The sequence below is a fragment of the Gorilla gorilla genome, chromosome 9 (genome assembly GCF_029281585.2).
Source record: "Gorilla gorilla gorilla isolate KB3781 chromosome 9, NHGRI_mGorGor1-v2.1_pri, whole genome shotgun sequence".
Classification (NCBI taxonomy): Eukaryota; Metazoa; Chordata; class Mammalia; order Primates; family Hominidae; genus Gorilla; species Gorilla gorilla.
The window spans coordinates 7,534,068-7,550,522 of record NC_073233.2 but is presented as its reverse complement, the minus strand read 5'-3'; the positions used below and the strand labels follow the sequence as shown (position 1 = coordinate 7,550,522).

Here is a 16,455-nt window from a genome sequence, read left to right as displayed (position 1 = left end):
TTGTGGTGATTGTTGGAGGGCTGGCAGTGGTGGTTGGAGGGCTGGGAGTGGTGGTTGGTGGAAGGGTGGTTGTGGTGATTGTTGGAGGGCTGGGAGTGGTGGTTGGTGGAGGGGTGGTTGTGGTGATTGTTGGAGGACTGGGAGTGGTGGTTGGTGGAGGGGTGGTTGTGGTGATTGTTGGAGGACTGGGAGTGGTGGTTGGTGGAGGGGTGGTTGTGGTGGTTGGAGGGCTGGGAGTGGTGGTTGGTGGAAGGGTGGTTGTGGTGGTTGTTGGAGGACTGGGAGTGGTGGTTGGTGGAGGGGTGGTTGTGGTGGTTGTTGGAGGGCTGGGAGTGGTGGTTGTTGGAGGGCTGGGAGTGGTGGTTGGTGGAGGGGTGGTTGTGGTGGTTGTTGGAGGACTGGGAGTGGTGGTTGGTGGAGGGGTGGTTGTGGTGATTGTTGGAGGGCTGGGAGTGGTGGTTGGTGGAAGGGTGGTTGTGGTGGTTGGTGGAGGGCTGGGAGTGGTGGTTGGAGGGCTGGGAGTGGTGGTTGTTGGAGGGCTGGGAGTGGTGGTTGGTGGAAGGGTGGTTGTGGTGATTGTTGGAGGGCTGGGAGTGGTGGTTGGTGGAGGGGTGGTTGTGGTGGTTGGTGGAGGGGTGGTTGTGGTGATTGTTGGAGGGCTGGGAGTGGTGGTTGGTGGAAGGGTAGTAGTGCTGGTTGGTGGAGTGATGGGCGTAGTCGTTGGAGGACTGGGAGTGGTGGTTGGTGGAGGGGTGGTTGTGGTGGTTGTTGGAGGGCTGGGAGTGGTGGTTGGAGGGCTGGGAGTGGTGGTTGGAGGGCTGGGAGTGGTGGTTGGTGGAGGGGTGGTTGTGGTGGTTATTGGAGGGCTGGGAGTGGTGGTTGGTGGAGGGGTGGTTGTGGTGGTTGTTGGAGGGCTGGGAGTGGTTGTTGGAGGGCTGGGAGTGGTGGTTGGTGGAAGGGTGGTCGTGCTGGTTGGTGGAGGGCTGGGAGTGGTAGTTGGAGGGCTGGGAGTGGTGATACACTTATCCATGGGCCAGCAACAATTGACACGTATCTTGTAGTCGTAACACAGTCCAAATTGTCCATTTCCAAACTGGTCTTCATTCTTGCAAATGAACCCAACAGAGACATCGCACTGCACCTTCTGGCCTAGCTGCTCCAAGCTGAGGTGGGGATCCTCGACCGACCTGCACTCGATGTCCTCAGGGGCCCCGCAGACCCCATCAAATGTTTCTCGGTCACCGCCGTCGCTGCCACTGCTGGGGTGGTCCTCATTGATCCAGTCAGACCAGAGGCAGCACAGCTCTAGGGAAGCAAAACCAAGCTCTTGTCTCTCACACCTGGGGAGAGGCACCTCCAGGAAGCCACCAGGATTCAGAGGACCCAGGGACCTCCATGACCATCCCCCAGCTGCAATCTCTCTTTTCCCTGTCATTGCCAAAAAACCAGAGTGCAGGGCCAGAGAGCTCAGGGCTGGACACCACTTCCATCCTCATTTTGCAACTGAAAACCTGAGCCCAAAGAGACGGGGCCACCCAGGGCCACACCTGGGTGTGATGGACCCTTTCCTCAGCTATTTTCAATATTTTTTTTTCAAAGAATCAATAACAAGAGAGCTGCCCATTCCAGTAAGGAAGTGTGACGGAAGGGGCTTTGTCTCCACTCTTAACCAGCAATATTGTCACCGACAGCCAATCAGGTCTCACTTTAGCCCCTGGCCTCAGCAAACCATGAATGAAGTGGCCAAAATACATCCCTCTTTGGTCCATAAGCAGAGGAGTCCAGCCCCGCCAGCCTCACATCTGGGGCCTGAAGGAAGCATCCTGCAGGTGATTTTATAAGACTTCGCTCCTCCCACCCTGCTTGTCATCATGAATATCATCACCGTCACTTACTCGGAGTTGTTGATAAAACTGCAATAAAGCAGGAAGAAAAGAGGATATCATTATATAGTTCAAGATCTTTTAAAATCTTGCCTTTTTTAAAAAAAGTTTCTTTTTTCTGTGGCTATCACACCCCTGGTGGCTTGTTCGGTGGTAGCTAGGATTTCAACCAGAACAAACGCAGGGGAACATAAGAAAATTTCTCTAACCCTTAGGGATAGTTTCCTGCTGGTTTTCAGAAATCTCCCCAGGTGATCCTCCACCGTGGTCTGGGCTTGGGGATGTGGTCAGGATACTACTATCTCAGTGCACCAGGCCAGGGGAGCCAGGGCAGGCCCCCTCACACCTCAGTGCAGAGGAATGCCACTGTCACCTCACTCTGCAGCTGGTGTGCAGGGGTCACAGCCCGGCTGCACCGGGCCGGGGCCTGCCCCTGAAAGAGCTCTCTGTGCTGGATGCTGGATGCAGGGGAAGGTGAGAGCCCGAGGAAGCATGGAGGGAACCAGGGGGCCTTACCTGTGCTGGGGGTCGGGGTGGTGGTGGTGGTGGTAGTGGTGAAGGTGGTGGGGGTGGTGGTGAAGGTGGTCAGGGTGGACGGGCGTGTCGTAGTGGAACAGATGTTGAAGTGCTTCTCCACCGTCCCGTTGGGGCCACAGATCTCCCAGTAGCAGAAGGCACCATCCTGGGTCTGGTTAAGAATCTTTCCTGGGGGTGAGGGTGAGGCCAAGAATCACCTCATCAGGAGCAAGACAGGAGGAAGGCCAGGTGTGCCCGAGCCCCCACAAGCAGCTAAGAAATGCTCCAGTGAGACTGCACCCGTCCCAGAGCCCCTCTCTTTGAATAAAGGGAATCTCGTCAGAACGCAGAAGCTGGATCACGGGAGAGGATGATGGAAATTCCCCACAGGACACTGACACCCCAGAAGAAACAAAATGGGTCACAGCAGCCCCCCAGGGCTGATACACATCGGAGGTGGGTCTGAGCTGGGGGGGACCAAAGGGGCAGAGCCCAGGAGGAGACCAGCACCCCCCACCCATCCAAGGCCCCACAGGCTTCCCCAGGACGGGCCCGGCCACCGCAGGGCTGGCAGCAGAGGGCAGCTTACCTTCCTCTGGCCTGCAGACAACTTGGGAGGAGTTGGTGCACACGCTGCAAAGCAAGCACATGGCTACAAGTCCCACTCCACTGACAACGCGCCTACCCTGCTCAGACCCCCAGCTTCCCCATGTGGCTAGTACCGAGCCCAAAGCCCCCGGGCGCTGCCCCAAAGCCAGTTCCAGAAGAGCCCCCCATTGGGTTGTAACTGTGGGAACAGAGCAGGGGCGAGGAGAGGAAGGAAAAAGCCAGACCCAGAGGATGGGATGAGAACAGAAGACCCCCTGCCCCAGTGAGGGACTGGTACCTCTGTGGCCTGGCTCCTGTGTGCATGTGTGACTGTGTGACTGTGTGTGCTTGTGTGTCTGCCTCCATGCATGTGTGCATGTGTGACTGTGTAACTGTGAGTGTGTACCTGGGTGTCTGTATCTATGCATGTGTGCACTGTGTGCATTATATGACTGTGTGACCTTGTGTACCTGTGTGTCTGCATCCATGCATGTGTGACTGTGTGACTGTGTAATTGTGTGTGTCTGGGTATCTGTGTCTAGGCACGTGTACATGTGTGACTGTGTGTGCCTGCGTGTCAGTGTCCGTGCATGTGAGCACGTGTTCATGTGTGACTGTGAGTGCATGTGTGCATGTGACTGTGTGTGCCTGTGTGTCTGTCCATGCATGTGTGCATGTGTGCACGTGTGACTTTGTGTCCATGCATGTGTGCATGTTTGACTATGTGTGTGTGCCTGCATATCTGTGTGTGCCTGCATATCTGTGTCTAGGCATGTGTACATGTGTGCAGTGTGGGCATGTGTGCACGTGTGACTATGTGTGCCTGCATGTCTGCGTCCATGCATGTGTGCATGTGTGACTGTGTAACTGTGTGTGCCTGGGTGTCTGCATCCATGCATGTGTGCACGTGTGACTGTGTGTGCCTGTGTGTCAGTGTCCATGCATGTGAGCACGTGTTCATGTGTGACTGAGTGTGAGTACGTGAGTGCATGTGTGCACGTGACTGTGCCTATGTCTGTCCACACATGTCTGTATGTGTGCACATGTGACTCTGTGTCCATGCATGTGTGACTGTGTGTGCCTGGGTATCTGCGTCTAGGCATGTGTACATGTGTGCACTGTGTGCATGTGTGTGTGCACCTGCGTGTCTGTGTCCATGCATGTGTGCACGTGTGACTGTGTAACTGTGAGTGTGCACCTGGGTGTCTGTGTCTGTGCATGTGTGCATGTGTGCACGTGTGCATGTGTGCATGTGTGCACGTGGTGTATGACTATATGACCGTGTGTGCCTGCGTGTCTGCATCCATGCATATGTGCATGCGTGAGTGTGTAACCGTGAGTGTATGCCTGGGTATCTGTGTCTAGGCATGTGTGCATGTGTGCACTGTGTGCATATGTGACTGTGTGTGCCTGCATGTTGGCATCCATTCATGTGTGCATGTGTGCACCGTGCGTGCATGTGACCGTGTGTGTGCACGTGGTATGCTGTGTGCGTTTGTGTGCATGTGCACCCATGTGGAACGGTTGTGTGTCTGTGTACTGTGTACACTGTGTGCTCACACGTGTGTGTGTACTCATGTGCCCATATGTGCAGCTCCCCCAGGCCCCCGCCACGTGGGCTTAGGTACCAAGACTTGCAGATCTCCTCGGTGGGAACCGACGCTCCAGGTGGGTAGTGGGTGTCCTCGACATAGCAGCCACACTTGTCTGCGGTGACACACTTCTTCAGATCCTCCTCATAGATGGGCCTGTCCTTGGGGCACCGGGGGTAGCAGCCTGGTGGACACAGGGCATGGGGTTGGGACCACCGCAGTCCACCACACCCCACCCACCGTCCCTACCCTGGCAGGCCCTTCTCTGCGGGATGCCCCTCTGGGAAGGCCGGGGATTGGAAAGGCAGGGCCTGGATCTCCCCACCCCACTGAGCCCTGAACGCTGCCTGCTGAGGAGCCCTGCCCAGTCTCATCGGGCCCCCCGAGCAGCCCTGAGTCCCAAGACCCACGTTCCTCTCCCATGGCGGGATACTCCCTCCCAAACTTCCCACCAGTCCCTCCTTCACGTCACTGGTTCTCAGCTCAGACACCAGCACCCGGCAGGGGCCTCCCCTGACCTGTGCCTGAAATGCTCCCCAACCCGCCCTGCTCTGCACGAACCTCAGCACCTCCCACCCCTGCCACTCCCAGTTTCCACGCTAGCCTGCTTCCCTCCTGATCCTGCAGCAAGGGAAGCCTGGCTGCCCTGGGCTGTGGGTACCCTGAGGGTCAGGCCTCCCTCCGGGTGTCCCCATGGGTCTCCAGACAACATCAGCCTTCAGCCCCACACGGCCAGGCCCATCGGCCGTGGCCTCCCCCGAGGGCCGCCTGGCTCACCCTCCAGGCCGGTGGGCTGTTGCCTCTCCCGAGGGCTGCCCCACTCAGCCTCCAGGCCCCTCAGCCATCACCCCTGCTGAAGCCCGCCCCACCCTGCTCACCCTCCAGGTAGGACACAGAGATGTTGGAGTGGATGCCGTTGATGGTCCTGCAGGTCTCGAAGCTCCGGTTCCCACACGGCTCATAGTGCCACTCACACTCATGCGGAGGGTTGTAGTAGTCGCAGAATATGGCTTGGGGGAGACGGGGCCAGGGTCAGACGCAGGAGGGCTCAGGCCTGGGCCGGGGTGAGGGCGAATCTGGGGTGGGGGGCTGGGGCGCAGACGCATCAAGCTTGCTCTGCCAACCCGGGTCCCACAGGGCCCCAAAGAAGGACACTGGAGAAGTCGGGGAAAGGGTGGGTGATGCACACCCATCACCTGGATGGACGATGCACACCCATCACCTGGATGGACAAGGAGTGCCGCCCCGGCCCGCAATACAGCACCTCCCAGCCCCCGTCCCAGCCCTGGGTGCAGTTCGGACAGGCTCTTACGGCACAGGTCCGGCGTCCTCCAGAACACGCAGGCCCCCTCTTTGGTACACTCCTGGGCATAGGAGGCCACGGCAGAGCAGAAGCACTCACAGTCCCCACCCGTGTCACAGGAGCACGAGTCGTGCACACAGGCCTCGTAGAAGGGCTTGGGGTCCACCTGGGGAGAACACCCTGGTCTGTCCTGGGCCCGTGCTGCCCTCATGGGGCCAGGACTTCCCCAGCGCCCTGGAGCTCAGGACCCTGAGGCCGGCCCTGCTCCTGGGACAGGGCACGTTACCCAGCACCAGCCAGCCAGGGCCCCAGCAGGGCCAACCCTGGGGAGAGGGTCCAGAGACACCTGTCCCGCCGTGGCTGTGCAGACCCATCACCCAGCCCCTCTGCATCCTCAGCTGTAACATGGCCATCCTAGAACCCGTCCTCCCCAGCTGCCTGTAGCTGGGGATGTGTGGGCATGGGGGACACATGTCCTTTCTCCCTCCGGGTGAATATCTGAGCCTGGGGAGGCAGAGGGAGGCCGGGGGTCCAGCCCAGGGTCTCAGAGGGGAGGCTGATTATACGGTCATGTGACCAAAGGATGCAGCGGCCACAGCCAAAGCTGGAGGACAAGTGCCGTGTGGTGGGTGACGCAGCAGGGCGACTCCTGAAGGTGTGGAGGAGCATGTGGAGAAGCCCCCCAGCCCCAGGAGCACCCAAGACCCTACCCTGCTATGACCACGCCCTGATCATTAGCATGCTCTACGGCACCCTCACCACGTCCACAGTCAGCCCATAGCCCCGCTCTGCCTAGTCGGCCCCGCCCATGGCCCCGCCCACAGCCACAGCCCACCTACAGCCCTGCTCTGCCTAGTTAGCCCCACCATGCCCTGGCCTATATAGCCACAGCCCACCTACAGCCCTGCTCTGTCTACAGATGGCCCCGCCCATGGCCCTGCCCACAGTCACAGCCCACCTACAGCCCTGCTCTGCCTACAGTCCGCCCCGCCATGCCCCGGCCTATAGTCACAGCCCACCTACAGCCCTGCTCTGCCTATAGTCGGCCCCGCCCATGGCCCCGGCCCACAGTCACAGCCCACCTACAGCCCTCCTCTGCCTACTTGCCCCACCATGGCCCGGCCAGCGCACCTTGCTGTGGCAGATGCTGAACACGCTGCTTTTGAGGATGCTGCACTGCTTCTCGGCCCAGGAGCGGCGGTGCGGGTTCAGGCTGCAGGGCTCGGGGTTGGTGCTCACATCCGGGCAGGTGGGGGCCTCCTTCCAGCTGTTCCCGAAGTCCAGCTCACTGCTCACCACCATGTGGTCCCGCGTGGTGAAGTCATTGTTGGAGCGGTGGTCAAAATTCCCACACAGGCCACACACGGTGCCCTGCAAGAGACAAGCACCCCAGGGGCTCCAAAAAGGGGCTGGAGGGAGGACAGGGGCTTGTCCCGCAAACACCAGGGCAGGGGGTGGGGGGCTGGCCAGGAGGGGGCAGGGCAGGCAGCGAGGCAGCCCACCTTGTAGGAGGGAGCCAGCTTGATGAACACGGTGGTCCTCTTGTCCCAGATGACGATGATGCCCGTGCTGGACTCCACCACCAGGTACTGGCCCACCTCCCGCGTGGTGTAGGCCACGTGGTGACCCTCATCACGCTGGATCACCACACGGTGCTTGTCTTCCAACTTCAGCTCCGTCCTCTGCCCGGAGGAGAGGCCCAGTCACTGGCTGGTCTGAGGGTCCCGCAGGGCTCACGTGTCCCCGGGGCCAGCAGCACTCACCCCCATGAAGATCTTGATGGCCTTGGAGCAGGTGACGCCTGTGGTGCCACAGGGGACGTTCTCAGTGATGATGCTGAATGAGCCCAGTGAGGAGTTCTGGCCGCAGTAGTCCTGGGGGCCAGGAGGGCAAGGTCAGCCAGGACAGCTGGACCCCAGGTGTCCCAGGGCACACCCGCCCCAGTTGGCAAGGCCACAGCCACTGAGCAGACAAACCAGGCCCTGGCCCGGCCCATCCAAGGACCTGACCCTGCTGCAGGCCTGTCCCCTGTCCCTGGGGATCACGGTGCCTCAAAGGGCTGTGGGATTTGGATCTGGAGAGCCGCGCGGGCAGCGGCCTAGCCCTGGCCTTTACTCAGCTCCCCAAACAGGTGCCCTCAGTCCCCATGGCTGGTGCACCCACCTTGTGCACCCAGAGAAGAACCCAGAGGAGGACCTAGAGGAGGACCCAGAGGAGGGAGGACCCAGAGGAGGACCCGGAGGAGGACCCAGAGGAGAACCACAGAGGAGGACCCAGAGGAGGACCCAGAGGAGAACCCAGAGGAGGACCCAGAGGAGAACCACAGAACTGGGCAGTACAGAGGGGTTTTACCACCCCTACCCAGCCCTGGCTAGAAGAACGAATCCTCTTGAGGGTGCAGGTGCAGGTCTGGGGCTGAGGAAAGGCCGGCCTTCCCGAGTCTCAGGGTTTCTCGGGGAGCTAAGCGCTGCACTTGGGGCAGGCAGAGGGTCCCTGACCATAAGCAGCCCGGCCAGGCAGTGCCCGTGACCACACCTGAACAGCCACGTAGGAGCAGTGTCCGTCAAAGTCGTAGTACTTCCCGTCAAAGGTGATGTAGTGGCCACTCCCGTAAATGGAACAGGTGCCATGGCACACAGCCTGGGTGCACACCCAGCGTCCTCTCTTGCAGGTGCTGAGGAGGACAGGAGAGGAGCCTGAAGGGACCCAGGACCCGCTCATGGGTGGCTGGAGGAGACCCTGGGCACCGTGCAGACAGCTCCCTGTGCCTCCCACACAGGACACCTGTAGGCCCCAAAAGTGGCTCCAAATGTCCCTTCCCCCATGGCTTCAAGACCAGCGGTTGACATGAGAGACCACCCTGCCCGTGGGACAGGGGCCAGCACAGGATCTCGCAAGACCCAGGCAGAACCCCCAGGAGAGGCACCTGCCCCTTGGCCTGCTCTCCAGTGGCCACCCCTGCGGAGCACGTGGGGCCTGTGAGGCAACCAGGACAGGCCGGGCCAGCTTACCAGGTATTGCAGTCCACCTTGATCTTGGCCCCGGAAGAATACAGGTCGTTGTTATGGACGCAAGGGCATTCCTTCTCCACCACGCAGCCGCCCCGGCCGTCATCCATCAGCCCGTCGGGGCACACACAGCCACTGACACACTCTGTGTGGTACTGGGGACAGCCAGAGAGTGGGGTTCAGGGGTGGACAGGTGAGGCTGCAGCCCTCCCTGGGGTCAGGATTGGATGTGCAACCAGGAAAGGCCTGACCGTGCAGTCTCTGTCATGTCCCAGACCTCCCACCACTCCCCCTGGCCTGGGCTCAGGCTTCCCTCCCCTTGGGCTCGCCACAAGGCAGTGAGACTGGCGAGGGCTGCCGGCCGAGGGCCCTACACTGGCCCCTGTGCCCCGGTGGCTCACAGGCTGCCACTTCCCTCCCAGGGCCAGGGACAGCATCAACAGGGCCTGCGTCCTCAGGACTCGGCACCCAGACCCTAGCGGGGGCACAGCACAAGAGCCGGGCTCAGCCAGCCAGGAATCCCTGCCCGCCCACAGCAGCGCCCCCAACACGCACATAGCCGGCGGCCAGCGTCTGGCAGCTGAGGGCTCGGGGCCTCGAGGTGGCCAGTGCGGTCAGGTTGCTGCAGTCCATGTGGATCTTTGGGGCCGTGCAGCCTGTGGGACGGAGGGGCCACCTCAGCTCCAGCTGAAGCTGGGGGTCTCAGGCAGGCCCAGGAGGGGTGGCCGGGGAGGGTGGCCGGGGCAGGCAGGGAGGGGTGGCCGGGGAGGGTGGCCGGGGCAGGCAGGGAGGGGTGGCTGGGGAGGGGTGGCCAGGGCAGTGCCACTTACTCTGGCCGATCAGCCGGATCTGCCTACAGTGCAGCCGCCCATCCCGGCACACACTGTGGAAAAGGCCAGGGATGAGCGGGGCCCATGCAGGACGGCCACAGCCAGCCCGCAGCTTCCCCGCAGATGTGAGCCTCATGCCTCTCAGCGCCCCCCACCCCAGGCACCCCTCAGCCTTGGGTGTCTCAGCTTCCCCAGGTAGAGCCTCCCAGGTCTCCGCTTGGGGCAGGTTCAGAAGGAGCTCCCCCGCCCCCACGCCACACCTGACCCCCGAGCAGGTACCCACCATCGTTCTTCCTGCCTGACGACCACGTCCCCCGCCTCCAGGTAGAGACCGCGGTGGTAACAGGAGCACTTGGCCAGGGGCACACAGCGGCCCTTCTCGTCCAGGAAGGTGTGGTCAGGGCAGCCGCAGCCGTCCACAGGCGCAAAGCCCTGGAGACAGTGGCTGTCGGCCTCGGAGAGGGAGCGGCAGGTCTGCTGGCAGGTGGTCAGGTTGTACAGGAAGACCTGCGAGTCGGGGCAGGAGCCCACATCCTTGTCTGCAGAGGACCACGGGGTGGTGTGAGGGACGGGAAGAGCCAGACGCCCAGCTCCCATCCTCAGGGTGGCCAGGGGGCCAGGGAGTGCACACTCTGGGACCCACTCCCACACTCGGCCGCCACAGCTCCAGGCCCACCCCAGGTTTTGCCCCTGCTATGTGGCCGCCCCTTGCTATAGGAGGAGCTGGTTTCCCGCTACCACCAGCCGACGAAGCTGGAGCCTGGTCCGTGGCTGCAGGGGGCCGACCCCTCTCCCTGGACCACCCGTGCTCAGGGCCCCCAGCCCCGTCCCAGGAGCTCAAAGCCCGGACCCCATCCCCAGGATGCAGCCCACGGGGACGGCACTCACTGCAGACATGCTCCCGCCAGCCCCACAGCATGACGCCCTTGGCGGAGCAGGCGCGCGCGTAGGAGGACAGGGCGGCGCACAGGCAGTCCTCGTTGTTCTGACAGTTACACGTGTCATATTTGCACCTCTGGGTGACAGAGCAAGGTGGACGGGCAGTGAGGCAGGGAGGCAGAGTGTGGCCCGGCGCTCACAGATGCAAGCTCACACGCACAGAGTGTGGCCCGGCGCTCACAGACGCAAGCTCACACGCACACACAGCAACCAGTGGGCCCAACCGGGTGCCCTGAGTCCACCTCACGGGTGGCATGGGGGGCTGGGGGTGCCCTGAGTCCACCTCGATGGCATGGGGGCCTGGGGGTGTGGGTCCCACCCACCTTGTAATACTCAGCAGGGTCCACGGCCGAGTGGCACCTGCCAAAGGGGGTCTCTGTCTTCTTCAGGAGGGAGCACCAGTGCTCGGCGTAGTTGGCTGGGGAGTGGGGGATCGGAACTTCAGCGGGGCCCGGGACCCCCATGAGATCCCCTGGGCCCTGCTGCCTGGCTGCCTAGGCCCCAAATATGGTTCCCTCTGTGCACCGATGCCCAGGCCCCTTCCTCCCCGTGAGTCAAATTTCCAGGTAGCTCCTGGCTGGATAGAAACCCCTGCAGGGCACCCACCACCTCCCGTCTCTCACTCCCAAGGGCCCAGCATCCTGGATGTGACGGGGCAGGTAGGGACCAGCCCAGGCCCTCTTCCGGGTCACCTGGCGGGCTGCCACCATGGCCGCCATAAACTAGCCACAGCAGGAAGCAGCAGGGGCCGGGCTGCCCCTGGAGGAGAGCCACCTCACTTCTGCCCCTCACCACCCATGCGTCCTGCTGGGAGCCCCATCTGCCCTTCTAGGCCATGGGCCAGGTACCCTAGGCGGGCTAGGTGGGGGCGCCCGTGTTGCCGAGCCTCACCGCTCTCGATGTTCAGGGAGCAGGGATCGTCCAACCAGTCCAGCTTGTCATGGCAGCTTGACTGTGCCTTCCAGGTGTTGGCAAAGCCGGCCCCCGTGGCCTCCACCAGCCCGCTGGCCGTCTTGAAGTCGTCACCTTCCAGGCCGTTGAAGTTCCCGCAGAGACCTGTGGGGCCAGGACAGGGTTGGGAAGAGTCTGGGGCTAGCAGGCCCCCCTGTGGGCCTTTGTTGGGGCAATCCCGGTGGGGCCACTTACCCTGCACCTGCCCCTGGGAGGCCTGGTCCAGTGTCACAAAGAGTTGCATGACTGGGGCCAGCTGCACCTGCAGCCGGATGCCAATGGCCATGCTCACCATGATGTGGTAGGAAGACGGGCGGAAGACAGAGAAGCTCGCTGTGGGCAGGGGCACGATGAGGGACACGGTAAGGGGCACGGCGAGGGGCGGGGCTCCCGGGACCTGCCCGGCCCAGGTGAGCAGCAGGAGGGTGTCACCCTCCCACTGCCCCCTCCAGCAGAGGACCCAGGACGGAGCCTGCTGGGTGCCGCAGGGACCCTCCCCCCATGGAACCTTCCCACCCAGCCTCCTGGGTCCGAGGTGGCTGGACTGTCTAAATCACTGCAGGCCCAGTGGAGCTCGAAGGGCCCGGGCCCCTCTCTGGGGCACAACTCACCGGTCACGTGGGGCAGGTTCACCTGCAGCTCGTTGAGCAGCACACTGCCATCGGACTTGAAGACCACCACCTGCAGGAAAGGCCGAGGTTGCTCAGGGCTGAGAAGGGCCCCTCTCGGGGGACCTGGGGCTCCAGAAGGAGGGGGCAGGACCACTCACATTCTTCTTCTTGTCAGCCAGCAGCACCACCGTCTTCAGGCAGGTCTGCTTGTCCGTGGAGCCGCAGGGGGCCAGCTCGCCCAGGAGAGCATAGGAATCGTTGTGGTCACCCTGTGATGGGGCAAGAGGCAGTGCAGCCGCTGAGGGCTGGGACGGGCAGCACCCTGCACCCTAGGACCCGGCAGTGGCTTAGAAAGGAAAGCCTGCTTCTTATTCTCCAGCCAGAGAGCAGAAGCATGGTCACCTGTCCCAGGACAGCCCACGGGCACCCTCTGCTTCAGGGACAGCCAGCCCACCCACCCCCGGACAGCCAAGGGCCTGGATGCCAGCCCCAGCTCTGCCCCATGCCCCAGACCCTGGGCAGCCTACCTTGGCCAGGACATAGTAGCAGTCCCCGTGGAAGGTGTACGTCTTCCCATCGAAGGTGGTGATGTGGGAGCCGCCTTCCAGGGCGCAGGTGCCAGGGCAGGGCAGGTCTTTGCACACCCAGCGGCCAGCGTTACAGACACTGTTGGGCAGCGGGGCACAGGGTCAGGGCTCAGCCGCCCCAGCCTCTGCCGTGCCCAGCCCTGGCCCCGGGACTCACCACTGCTCGCAGTCATTGGTGATCTCCTGGCCCGGTGTGTACAGGTGTCCGTGCAGCCTGCAGTGGCACTGGCTCACAGGAACGCAGCCACTGTCCCCGATGTCGTCATATACGGTGCCTGGGACAGCCAGGGAGGCGATGTCACCCCGGCTGGCTCAGAAAGAGCCAGAATCCCCACCGAGGGGCTGCCAGCCAGGCCTCCCACCCGCAGGCACCACTGGTCCCCTGCGCTGATGCCTGCGGTCCCCACCTGGTCCCTGGGTTGGGGTCTGGCCATGGGGATCCAGCCTCCAGGCCACCTTCCTGCCCCTGACAATCGAGCTGCTCCCAAAGGCCTCAGGCACCAGCCCAGGGGCCGGGCAGGAGGAGGTCTGTCCCCAGGGTGATAACCAGGAAGGCAGCCCCCTTCTCGGCCTCCCTGAAGCCACCCTTTGGGAAGGGCCTCACACTGAGGCCCCTTCTCCCCCGGTATCGGGTGGAGGGAGAGCCACTTCTGTGCCGCCGCTGCCCCCACCACCCAGCAGAGCCGTCCCCTCAGCGCAGGCGAGAACCCCAGGCTAGGGCTGCCTCTCATCTGGCGGGCAGTGCCAGGGCGGGGCCATCCTCCACACGCACCTTCCGGGCAGAAACAGCCGTCCATGCGGTGCTCCTCGCACAGGCTGCTCACCTCCAGGTGTGAGCAGGTGTCCATGCAGGGCGAGCCGTTCTCCAGGTACACCAGGTTCCCGGGGCAGGTCTTAGCTGGAACCGCAGAGGCCACGCAGTGAGGGTGAGGCTGGGGCACAGCAGCCGCTCCACCCCGAAGTGCACCGAGAAGGGCTCTCAGCCCTCGGTGAGTGTCCCCCCAGCTCCCAGTGCCCGTGGTGAGTGTCCCCCCAGCTCCCAGTGCCTGGCACGGTGAGTGTCCCCCAGCTCAAGGTGCCCAGCACGGTGAGTGTCCCCCCAGCTCCTGGTGCCCGTGGTGAGTGTCCCCCCAGCTCCCGGTGCCCGGCACAGTGAGTGTCCCCCCAGCTCAAGGTGCCCGGTGCGGTGAGTGTCCCCCCTGGCTCCCGGTGCCCGGTGCAGACACAGCTCCCACCCGGGCTTGGGGAAAGCACCAGCGCGGGGTCCCCCCGGGGTCCCCTGCCCGCAGGACGCCAGGGCTTACGGCAGAGCGTGGCGGTCCTCCAGTTCCCGGGCCGGCCGCCGGCGTGGGAGCACTGGCGGGAGAACTCGGCCACCGTGCTGCAGATGCAGGTGTCACCGCCCGGGCACCGGCAGCGGTTCTGCTGGCAGGCGCGCAGATACGGCTCCAGCGGCACCAGGTCCTGGCAGTCCGCGAAGGCCTCGGCGGTCAGCAGCCTCTCACACTCGGCACGCTGGGGACAGACGCGGGGTGAGCATGCTGCTCAGAGGCCAGCTCCGCCAGGACCCCCACCCCGGACCGAGGGGACTCACGTGCTCGGAGCAGGATGCGGGGGCCACCTCCTCCTCGGGATCCTCGCACACCACATCGGGCTGGTTGATCTTCTGCATGTTCCCAAACTCCAGGGGACTGAAGAGCACGCCTGGGGATGCGCGGCCCTTCAGCTGGGGCTCCTGGGGGCCCGTAGCCCACCCTGCCCCCGCCAAGCCCTCCGGGCCTCACCGTCAGAGAGGAATTCTGAATAGCTCTGCAGGCCGTTGTAGTCCCCGCAGAGGCCACAGGTGTGGTTCCGGAACTTAGTGTCCAGCTCCAGCTGTTGCAGGAGGGAGCAGTGAGCTGGCCTCCCGCCCGGCCCACAGCCGCCAGGAACCCCCAAGACTCGTGGCTTGTTTGAGCCAGAGGAAGGTGGGGCAGGAAGGCTGGGGTCAGCAGCCAGGGAGCGGCCTGGCAGGGCAGGTCCCTGAGAAGCCGAGTGCGTTTGGGGGAAGGCTGAGGCCTGGGGGGGTCAGGGCCAGGCCGGCTTCTGCTGCTGCCCCCCAAGTCCAGCACCGACGCCCCACGCTGCCGAGGCCCTGCCCCACCCATGCCCTCTCGGTAAGGGGTCAGAGCACTGCCCTCCCTGCCCTCCCTTGGGGTCCACCCAGAGGCCCAACAGAGCCCCCACCAGCCCCACGAGCCCGGGGACCCCTGAGCACCATGAGTGCATCCTCCCGGTTCCACATGAGGGTGAGGCCGGCGCGGGAGTAGACTTTGGTGTAGGCATCGCTCTTCTCAATGAGCAGCCCGGGGCTGTAGTGCGGGGTGCTGACCCTGGCGGAGGCACATCGGGGTTACTCTTGGGTCCACCACCCAGGCCCCCCCGCCCCAGCTTGTCCTCCCAGGACCCTGCCGCCCAGAGGGGACTGAAGCTGGGCGCCTGGGGTGGTGGAGATGGCTCTGCCAGGCCCAGCTCCTGCCCTGGGGTCACCAACTTGGCCGGCCTCTGGGGTGGAGGGACATAGGCAGTGGCCAAAGAGCACCTGTCCATCTCCGCTGGCCGGGCTTCCCCGGCAGAGCCACCTCCTGCCTGCACGCCCCTCCTCTCCACTCCCTCCTCAGGGCACGGTCCTGGGCAGGGTCCCCCCTCAGAGGCCCTGAGGGCACCAGGTTGGGAGAGGAGGGAGGGCCAGGCTGCCCAGCCCCCTTCCAGGTCCCCTGCTTGGTGGAACATCCCCCCATGGGGTCCCAAACCCCACAGAGCCCCCCAGGCTGCCCCTGAGACCGTCAGGGGCCCTACCCCACCTCCTGCCAGTACCCCTTGCTGGTCCAGGTAGAGGCACTCACCCCAGCCTCTGTGCCTCGGTCCTCAAGGGCCTCTACCTGCCTGCCCATGCCTGAAGGCCTCTACCCACCCACCTACCCACCCACCTGCCTGCGCCCATGCCTGAGGACCTCTACCCACCTGCCCACACCCATGCCTGAGGGCCCCTACCCACCCACCCCCCTGCGCCCACACCTGAGGACCTCTACCCACCTGCCCACACCCATGCCTGAGGGCCCCTACCCACCCACCCGCCTGCGCCCATGCCTGAGGGCCCCTACCCACCCACCCGCCTGCGCCCATGCCTGAGGGCCCCTACCCACCCACCCGCCTGCGCCCACACCTGATGGCCTCTACCCACCCGCCCACACCCATGCCTGAGGGCCCCTACCCACCCACCCGCCTGCGCCCATGCCTGAGGGCCCCTACCCACCCACCCGCCTGCGCCCACACCTGATGGCCTCTACCCACCCGCCCGCACCCATGCCTGACGGCCTCTATCCACCCACCCGCGCCCACACCTGATGGCCTCTACCCATCCACCCACGCCCACACCTGATGGCCTCTACCCACCCGCCCGCGCCCACACCTGAGGACCTCTACCCACCCGCCCGCGCCCACACCTGAGGACCTCTACCCACCCGCCCGCGCCCACACCTGAGGACCTCTACCCATCCACCCGCGCCCACACCTGATGGCCTCTACCCACCCGCCCGCGCCCACACCTGACAGCCTCTACCCACCCGCCCACGCCCACACCTGATGGCCTCTACCCACCCGCCCGC

At 63.8% G+C, this 16,455-nt stretch overlaps 1 protein-coding gene across 1 annotated transcript in view; it reads right to left on the bottom strand.

Moving 5' to 3' along the window:
* MUC2 (mucin 2, oligomeric mucus/gel-forming) overlaps window positions 1-16,455 on the bottom strand; it is a 35,969-nt gene that overhangs the window by 17,820 nt on the left and 1,694 nt on the right. The window contains exons 3-31 of the mRNA XM_055355787.1: window positions 15,066-15,180; window positions 14,593-14,683; window positions 14,403-14,512; window positions 14,113-14,323; window positions 13,581-13,706; window positions 12,966-13,083; window positions 12,749-12,887; window positions 12,380-12,490; window positions 12,222-12,291; window positions 11,806-11,943; window positions 11,551-11,715; window positions 10,983-11,077; window positions 10,609-10,735; window positions 10,004-10,259; window positions 9,721-9,773; window positions 9,446-9,546; window positions 8,894-9,045; window positions 8,418-8,556; window positions 7,646-7,756; window positions 7,385-7,564; window positions 7,014-7,253; window positions 5,892-6,048; window positions 5,458-5,589; window positions 4,616-4,763; window positions 2,989-3,032; window positions 2,400-2,588; window positions 1,896-1,913; window positions 628-1,305; window positions 391-531 (exon numbers count right to left, since the gene is read on the bottom strand). Of these exons, the coding sequence (XP_055211762.1) occupies window positions 391-531; window positions 628-1,305; window positions 1,896-1,913; window positions 2,400-2,588; window positions 2,989-3,032; window positions 4,616-4,763; window positions 5,458-5,589; window positions 5,892-6,048; window positions 7,014-7,253; window positions 7,385-7,564; window positions 7,646-7,756; window positions 8,418-8,556; window positions 8,894-9,045; window positions 9,446-9,546; window positions 9,721-9,773; window positions 10,004-10,259; window positions 10,609-10,735; window positions 10,983-11,077; window positions 11,551-11,715; window positions 11,806-11,943; window positions 12,222-12,291; window positions 12,380-12,490; window positions 12,749-12,887; window positions 12,966-13,083; window positions 13,581-13,706; window positions 14,113-14,323; window positions 14,403-14,512; window positions 14,593-14,683; window positions 15,066-15,180 (4,355 nt within the window). The remainder of the gene's footprint in view (window positions 1-390; window positions 532-627; window positions 1,306-1,895; window positions 1,914-2,399; window positions 2,589-2,988; window positions 3,033-4,615; window positions 4,764-5,457; window positions 5,590-5,891; window positions 6,049-7,013; window positions 7,254-7,384; window positions 7,565-7,645; window positions 7,757-8,417; window positions 8,557-8,893; window positions 9,046-9,445; window positions 9,547-9,720; window positions 9,774-10,003; window positions 10,260-10,608; window positions 10,736-10,982; window positions 11,078-11,550; window positions 11,716-11,805; window positions 11,944-12,221; window positions 12,292-12,379; window positions 12,491-12,748; window positions 12,888-12,965; window positions 13,084-13,580; window positions 13,707-14,112; window positions 14,324-14,402; window positions 14,513-14,592; window positions 14,684-15,065; window positions 15,181-16,455) is intronic.